Source organism: Phaethon aethereus (genome assembly GCF_964289735.1).
Source record: "Phaethon aethereus genome assembly, chromosome: 35".
Classification (NCBI taxonomy): domain Eukaryota; kingdom Metazoa; phylum Chordata; class Aves; order Phaethontiformes; family Phaethontidae; genus Phaethon; species Phaethon aethereus.
Genome location: NC_138611.1, coordinates 3,626 through 12,165, shown reverse-complemented (window position 1 = coordinate 12,165; position 8,540 = coordinate 3,626). Strand labels below are relative to the sequence as shown.

Here is an 8,540-nt window from a genome sequence, read left to right as displayed (position 1 = left end):
CCTATAGCCCCCACGGGCCCCACGTCCCCTATGACCCCCACGGGCCCCACGTCCCCTATGACCCCCACGGACCCCACGTCCCCTATAGCCCCCACAGGCCCCACGGACCCCACATCCCCTATAGCCCCCACAGGCCCCATGTCCCCTATAAACCCCACAGGGCCCACGTCCCCTATAACCCCCACGGGCCCCACATCCCCTATAGCCCCCACAGGCCCCACGTCCCCTATGACCCCCACGGACCCCACGTCCCCTATAGCCCTCACAGGCCCCACGTCCCCTATGACCCCCACGGACCCCACGTCCCCTATAGCCCTCACAGGCCCCACGTCCCCTATGACCCACATGGACCCCACGTCCCTATAGCCCCCACAGGCCCCATGTCCCCTATAAACCCCACGGGCCCCACGTCCCCTATAGCCCCACAGACCCCACGTCCCCTATAGCCCCATGGGCCCCACGTCCCCTATAGCCCCACGGGCCCCTACAGCTCCCGTTGCGCCCCCCTCCCCCCCATCCCCTCCCGGCCCTCGCCACGCCCTCCACCCCCACCCCCACCCCCCATCGAGCCCCCGCCCCCCTCCAGCCCCTATAGGCGCCGGGGGGACGCACGCGGATGGAGGTGTTGGCCAGCTGCTCCATCACTTCCAGCATGAAGTCGCGGATGGCGCCGAACTGCTCGGCGTTCATGCTGCTGGAGCCGTCGAAGAGGAAGACCAGGTCCACCAGCCCCGGCACGCAGGCTGCCCGCGGCGGGGGAGGGGCCGGCCTCAGGCGCGGGCAGCTGCCAGAGCCCCTTGTCCCCCCCCAGGGGCTGCCCGACGGGTTGGGTCAAGGGTTGGGCGGTGGGCGTGGTCACCGAGTCACCGGGTGCCGTGGGTCGCCGTGGGTCAACCACAGCCTTGGCGGGTCAACCACGGCCTTGGTGGGTCAACCACGGCCTTGGTGGGTCAACCACGGCCTTGGTGGGTCAACCATGGCCTTGGCGGGTCAACCACGGCCTTGGTGGGTCAACCATGGCCTTGGCGGGTCAACCATGGCCTTGGTGGGTCAACCATGGCCTTGGCGGGTCAACCACGGCCTTGGTGGGTCAACCACGGCCTTGGCGGGTCAACCATGGCCTTGGCGGGTCAACCACGGCCTTGGCGGGTCAACCACGGCCTTGGTGGGTCAACCACGGCCTTGGCAGGTCAACCATGGCCTTGGCGGGTCAACCACGGCCTTGGCGGGTCAACCATGGCCTTGGCGGGTCAACCATGGCCTTGGTGGGTTAACCATGGCCTTGGCGGGTCAACCACAGCCTTGGTGGGTCAACCACGGCCTTGATGGGTCAACCACGGCCTTGGCGGGTCAACCACGGCCTTGGCGGGTCAACCACGGCCTTGGTGGGTCAACCACAGCCTTGGTGGGTCAATCATGGCCTTGGTGGGTCAACCACGGCCTTGGCGGGTCAACCACGGCCTTGGTGGGTCAACCATGGCCTTGGTGGGTCAACCATGGCCTTGGTGGGTCAACCACGGCGTTGGTGGGTCAACCACAGCCTTGGTGGGTCAATCATGGCCTTGGTGGGTCAACCACGGCCTTGGCGGGTCAACCATGGCCTTGGCGGGTTAACCATGGGCTTGGCGGGTCAACCACAGCCTTGGTGGGTCAATCATGGCCTTGGTGGGTCAACCACGGCCTTGGCGGGTCAACCACGGCCTTGGCACGTCAACCACGGCCTTGGTGGGTCAACCATGGCCTTGGTGGGTCAATCATGGCCTTGGTGGGTCAACCACAGCCTTGGCACGTCAACCACAGCCTTGGTGGGTCAACCATGGCCTTGATGGGTCAATCATGGCCTTGGTGGGTCAACCACAGCCTTGGTGGGTCAACCATGGCCTTGGTGGGTCAACCGCGGCCTTGGTGGGTCAACCATGGCCTTGATGGGTCAACCACCAGGGTCTACATGGTGGTGGTCCGGCAGGGGTGGGCAGCTGCCAGACCCCCCCTCAAGGGGCTGCCCGACGGGTTGGGTCAAGGGTTGGGCGGTGGGGGCGTGGCCACGGGGTCACCGGTTGCCGTGGGTCACCCCCGAGGTCCCTTATGGGTCGCCCCCCAAAGTTGCCGACGGAGGCGGTGGGGTGCAGGCAGGGCCGCGGGCAGCTGCCAGACCCTCCCCGGGAGGTTGCCCAAGCTCTTGGGCCGTTGGGTGGCCAACGGGTTGGCCATGGGGTCAACCGGCTCCCTACGGGCCACCCCGAGGTCCCTACGGGCCGCCCCGCCGCGGGGGCGGGGTGCGGGCAGGGGGCGGGGCGTGGCCGGCAGGGGGCGGGGCGTGGCCAGCCGGGGGGCGGGGCCGCTCACCTTGGTAGCCGGGGGCCAGCAGGCGCTGGGGGCGCAGGCGGGGGCCCAGCAGGAGGCAGAGGCCGCTGGTGTGGATGTTCCGGTCGCACTCGCGGGTCCAGCCGGGGCCGCAGGCCTGGGGGGAGGGGTGGGGGGGGATGGTAGCGTGGGGGGAGGGGCGCAGAAGGGCGGGGCGGGGGGAGGGGCCAGCACTCACGATGGTGATGTCGCCGTCCTGGGCCAAGGCCATGCCCAGGTGGGCCTGGGTGCTGTTGCCTGCGGGCGGGGGTGGGGTGGGCGGGGCCGCCACGAGCCCCGCCCCACCCCCGCCCCGGTCCTAATCCCGCCCCCATCTCGATCCCGCCCCACCCCCACCCCAATCCCGCCCAATCCTGATCCTGCCCCACCCCCACCCAATTCCCACCCCACCCCAATCCCGCCCCAATCCCGCCCCACCCCCACCCCAATCCCACCCCACCCCAATCCTGCCCCACCCCCACCCAATCCCACCCCACCCAATCCCACCCCAATCCTGCCCCACCCCCACCCCAATCCCACCCCAATCCTGATCCTGATCCTGCCCCACCCCCACCCCAATCCTACCCCACCCCAATCCTGCCCCACCCCCACCCAATCCCACCCCAATCCTGCCCCACCCCCACCCAATCCCACCCCAATCCCGCCCCACCCCCACCCCAATCCCACCCCAATCCTGATCCTGATCCTGCCCCACCCCAATCCCACTCCATCCCTATCCTGCCCCACCCCCACCCAATCCCATCCCACCCCAATCCTGCCCCACCCCCACCCAATCCCACCCCACCCCAATCCCACCCCAATCCTGCCCCACCCCCACCCAATCCCACCCCACCCCAATCCCACCCCAATCCTGCCCCACCCCCACCCAATCCCACCCCAATCCCGTCCCACCCCCACCCCAATCCCCACCCCAATCCTGATCCTGATCCCGCCCCACCCCAATCCCGCCCCACCCCCACCCCAATCCTACCCCACCCCGATCCTGCCCCACCCCCACCCAATCCCACCCCACCCCAATCCCGCCCCACCCCCACCCCAATCCCACCCCAATCCTGATCCTGATCCCGCCCCACCCCCACCCCAATCCCACCCCACCCCGATCCTGCCCCACCCCCACCCAATCCCACCCCACCCCAATCCCGCCCCACCCCCACCCCAATCCCACCCCAATCCTGATCCTGATCCCGCCCCACCCCCACCCCAATCCCACCCCACCCCAATCCCAATCCCAATCGCCCCCCACCCCTGCCCCACCCCCACCCAATCCCGCCCCGCCCCCGCCCCGGGCACCTTCCAGCTCCACCTCCCGGCACTCTCCGCTCTCCACCCCACACTGGAACAGCTGCCCCCCCTCCCCCGCCGGGGCGCCCACCACCAGCCTGGGGGGAGGGGAGGGGGAGGGACCCAGGTGAGGGACCCACAGCCGGGGGGCCCAGGCGGCCGGGACCCATAGCTGGGGGACCCATAGCTGGGGGACCCATAAGTGGGGGACCCATAACTGGGGGATCTGGCTTTGTGGGACCCATATCTGGGGGGACCCGGGTGTCTGAGACCCATAACTGGGGGGACCCATAACTTGGGGGACCCACAACTGTGGGACCCATAACTGTGGGACCCATAAGTGGGGGACTCATAACCGTGGGACCCATATCTGTGGGACCCATAAGTGGAGACCCATAACTGTGGGACCCATAACTGTGGGACCCATAAGTGGAGACCCATAACTGTGGGACCCATAACTGTGGGACCCATAAGTGGGGAACTCAGGTCTGTGGGACCCATAACCAGGGGGACCCACATGTCTGGGACCCATAACCATGGGACCCACATCTGTGGGACCCATAACTGTGGGACCCATAGCCAGGGGGACCCATAACTGGGGGGACCCACATCTGTGGGACCCATAACTGGGGGATCTGGGTCTGTGGGACCCATAACTGTGGCGATCCAGGTCTCTGAGACCCATAACCATGGGACCCACATCTGTGGGACCCATAGCCGTGGGACCCATAACCAGGGACACCCAGGCCTGTGGGACCCATAGCTGTGGGACCCATAACCATGGGACCCATAACTGTGGGATCCATAACCGTGGGACCCATAACCGTGGGACCCACACCCACGGGACCCATAGCCGTGGGACCCATAGCCGCGCCCCACACCCTACCGGGAGCCATCGAGCGGCAGCACTTGGTGCCCGAAGCTGCGGCTGCCGTTGTGGGTCAGGACCCGATATGGGGCCGGGTGGAGGTTGAAGGCCCCGACGAAGGGCAGCGCTGTGGGGCAGATGTGGGGCAGACGTGGGGCAGACGTGGGGCAGAGCGAATGTCCCCCCACAGCAGCGCCTGCCCCACACTTTGCCCTCCTCAGGGGGGGGGAGGTGGGGGCAGCCACCTCCGGGCCCCCCAACCAGGCACCCGCCTGCCCCACGGCGCGGGGCGGGGGCCGGGGCCCCACTTCCTTCCCCAAAGCGTGGGAAAGGGCGAGACGCCCGCGTGCCCCACCCCCGCTGCGGGCAGGGTGCCCCATCCCCGCCCCACGGCGCAGGCAGGAGCCCCACATGCCCCATCCCTGCCCCACAGCCCAGGCAGGAGCCCCCCATGCGCCCCATCTCTGCCCCATGGCACAGGCAGGAGCCCCCCACATGCCCCATCCCTGCCCCACGGCACAGGCAGGAGCCCCCCATGCGCCCCATCTCTGCCCCACGGCACAGGCAGGAGCCCCACATGCCCGATCCCTGCCCCACGGCGCAGGCAGGAGCCCCACATGCCCCATCCCTGCCCCACAGCCCAGGCAGGAGCCCCCATGCGCCCCATCTCTGCCCCACGGCACAGGCAGGAGCCCCACATGCCCGATCCCTGCCCCACGGCGCAGGCAGGAGCCCCACATGCCCCATCCCTGCCCCACAGCCCAGGCAGGAGCCCCCCATGCGCCCCATCTCTGCCCCACGGCACAGGCAGGAGCCCCACATGCCCGATCCCTGCCCCACGGCACAGGCAGGAGCCCCCCACATGCCCCATCCCTGCCCCACGGCGCAGGCAGGAGCCCATGCGCCCCATCCCTGCCCCACAGCACAGGCAGGACCCCCACGTGCCCCATCCCTGCCCCACGGCGCGGGCAGGACCCCCACATGCCCTATCCCTGCCCCACAGCACAGGCAGGAGCCCCCCACGTGCCCCATCCCTGCCCCACGGCGCAGGCAGGAGCCCCCCATGTGCCCCATCTCTGCCCCACATCAAAGGCAGGAGCCCCCCACACGCCCCATCCCTGCCCCATGGCAGGCAGGACCCCCACGCGCCCCATCCCTGCCCCCTTTCTCCCCCCGTACCGGCCACCAACGCCCCGACCACGAGGCCGACGCCGACGCCCGCCGGCGCCATGTTGCCTGCCAGGCCCAAACCACCCCACCCCCACCCCCCACCCCGTTTCCTTCCTCCCCCGCCCCCCGCCGGCGCGGGAACCCCCGGCGCCCCCCTCCCCCCACCCCCAAGATGGCGGCTGGCCGCCACCCGCTCCCACGGCCCTCGGGGACGCGGCGGCCGGGGACGGCGCCGGGGGTCGCGCCGGGGGTCGGGACGACGGTTGCGCCAAGAGTTGGGTTGGGTTGGCGGTGCCGGGGGTTGTGCCGGGGGTTGGGATGATGGTTGTGTCGGGGGTTGTGTCGGGGGTTGGGATGACGGTTGTGTTGGGGGTTGGGATGATGGTTGTGCCGGGGGTTGTGCCGGGGGTTGGGATGACGGTTGTGTTGGGGGTTGGGATGATGGTTGTGCCGGGGGTTGTGCCGGGGGTTGGGATGATGGTTGTGTCGGGGGTTGTGCCGGGGGTTGGGATGATGGTTGTGTCGGGGGTTGTGCCGGGGGTTGGGATGACGGTTGTGTTGGGGGTTGGGATGATGGTTGTGCCGGGGGTTGTGCCGGGGGTTGGGATGACGGTTGTGTTGGGGGTTGGGATGATGGTTGTGCCGGGGGTTGTGCCGGGGGTTGTGCCGGGGGTTGGGATGGTGGTTGCACCAAGTGTTGGGTCGGGAAGGGTTGTGCCGGGGGTCAATGGTGCCGGGGGTTGTGCCGGGGGTCGTGCCGGGGGTCGTGCCGGGGGTCGTGCCGACGGTTGCGCCAAGAGTCGGGTTGGGTTGGCGGTGCCGGGGGTTGTTGTGCTGAGGGTTGTGGTGAGGGTTGTGGCGGTGCTGCCGGGGGTTGTGCCGGGGGATGGGTAGGGTTGTGCCGGTGGTGCTGAGGGTGGTGCCGGGGGTTGTGCCGACGGTTGTGCCAAGAGTTGGGTTGGGGTGGGTTGTGTTGGGGGTTGGCGGTTCCAAGGGTTGTGCCGGGGGTTGGGATGACGGTTGTGTCGGGGGTTGTGCCGGGGGTTGTGCCGGGGGTTGGGATGACGGTTGTGCCGGGGGTTGGGATGATGGTTGTGCCGGGGGTTGGGATGATGGTTGTGTCGGGGGTTGGGATGACGGTTGTGCCGGGGGTTGTGTCGGGGGTTGTGCCAGGGGTTGGGATGACGGTTGTGCCGGGGGTTGGGATGACGGTTGTGCCGGGGGTTGGGATGATGGTTGTGTCGGGGGTTGGGATGACGGTTGTGCCGGGGGTTGTGTCGGGGGTTGTGCCAGGGGTTGGGATGACGGTTGTGCCGGGGGTTGTGCCGGGGGTTGGGATGATGGTTGTGTCGGGGGTTGGGATAACGGTTGTGCCGGGGGTTGTGCCAGGGGTTGTGTCGGGGGTTGTGCCGGGGGTTGTGTCGGGGGTTGGGATGATGGTTGTGCTGGGGGTTGGGATGACGGTTGTGTCGGGGGTTGGGATGACGGTTGTATTGGGGGTTGTGCCGGGGGTTGGGATGACGGTTGTGCCGGGGGTTGTGCGGGGGTTGTGCGGGGGTTGGCTTGGGAAGGGTCGTGCCGGGGGTCGGCGGTGCCGCCGGTCGCACCAGGGGATCCAAAACGGGCTGCGCCGGCGCTGACCTCACCCCCTTCCCACCGTCTCCCCACCCCCCGCGGACCCGTGCCACGCCCGCGACCCCGCCCGATGACCTCACCGCCGCCGCCGATCCGGGGCGCGGCAGCGGGCCCGTCGGACCACCTGGAGGCCGGGGGGGGGGCGTTGGCCGCCGAGGAGGTGGCCGCGGTGGCCGCCGGCCCCACCCCCGCCGGCCCGGGTGAGGCGGCTCTTGGCCACCTGCCTGCTGGAGGAGCTGGGGGGAGGGGAGGGCGCCCCCAAGGGGGTGTGTCCCCTCCCCCCCTCCCCCGATCCCTTCAGGACCCCGCGGCCGTTGAAGGGCCCCGAAAAGCTTGTGAAGGTCCTCAAAAAAACATGGTGGCCCTCGAGAAGCTTCTGGTGGCCCTGGAGAGGCTTCTGGTGGCCCTTGAGAAGCTTCTGGTGGCCCTCAAGAGGTTCTGGTGGCCCTTGAGAAGCTCACGGTGGCCCTCGAGAAGCTTCTGGAGGCCCTCGAGAGGCTCCAGAGGACCTCAAGAAGCTTCTGAGAAGCTTGAGAAGCTCGAGAAGCTCTGGTGGCCCTTGAGAAGCTTTGGTGGCCCCTGAGAAGGTTCTGGAGACCCTCAAGAAGCCCTGGAGGCCCTCAAGACCTTCTGAAGGACCTCAAGAAGCTCTGGTGGCCCCCAAGATGCTTTGGTGGCCCCCGAGAAGCCATGGAGGCCCCCGAGAAGACCTGGAGGCCCTTGAGATCTTCTGAAGGACCTCAAGAAGCTTTGATGGCCCTCGAGAAGCTTCTGGAGGCCCTCGAGAAGCCATGGAGGCCCTCAAGAGGCTCTGGTGGCCCTGGAGAAGCTTCTGGTGGCCCCCGAGATGGTTTGGTGGCCCCCGAGAAGCCCTGGAGACCCTCAAGATCTTCTGAAGGACCTCAAGAAGCTTTGGTGGCCCCCGAGAAGCTTCTGGAGGCCCTCGAGAAGCCATGGAGGCCCTCAAGAGGCTCTGGTGGCCCTCAAGAGGCTCTGGTGGCCCTCAAGAAGCTCTGGTGGCCCTTGAGAGGCTCTGGTGGCCCTGGAGAAGCTTCTGGTGGCCCCCGAGAAGCCCTGGAGGCCCTCGAGATGCTTTGGTGGCCCCCGAGAAGCTCTGGTGGCCCCTGAGATTCTTTGGTGGCCCCCGAGAAGCCCTGGAGGTCCTCAAGATCTTCTGAAGGACCTCAAGAATCTCTGGTGGCCCTCAAGAGTCTCTGGTGGC

At 68.6% G+C, this 8,540-nt stretch overlaps 1 protein-coding gene across 1 annotated transcript in view; it reads right to left on the bottom strand.

Moving 5' to 3' along the window:
- Positions 1-8,010, bottom strand: part of RNF40 (ring finger protein 40) — a gene marked incomplete at its 5' end in the record, with an annotated part of 26,726 nt that extends 18,716 nt beyond the window's left edge. The window contains 9 exons of the mRNA XM_082012315.1: positions 588-743; positions 2,347-2,461; positions 2,543-2,601; positions 3,655-3,743; positions 4,532-4,640; positions 5,693-5,749; positions 5,874-7,442; positions 7,505-7,554; positions 7,958-8,010. Of these exons, the coding sequence (XP_081868441.1) occupies positions 588-743; positions 2,347-2,461; positions 2,543-2,601; positions 3,655-3,743; positions 4,532-4,640; positions 5,693-5,749; positions 5,874-7,442; positions 7,505-7,554; positions 7,958-8,010 (2,257 nt within the window). The remainder of the gene's footprint in view (positions 1-587; positions 744-2,346; positions 2,462-2,542; positions 2,602-3,654; positions 3,744-4,531; positions 4,641-5,692; positions 5,750-5,873; positions 7,443-7,504; positions 7,555-7,957) is intronic.
- Between the last annotated feature and the right edge of the window lie 530 nt (positions 8,011-8,540).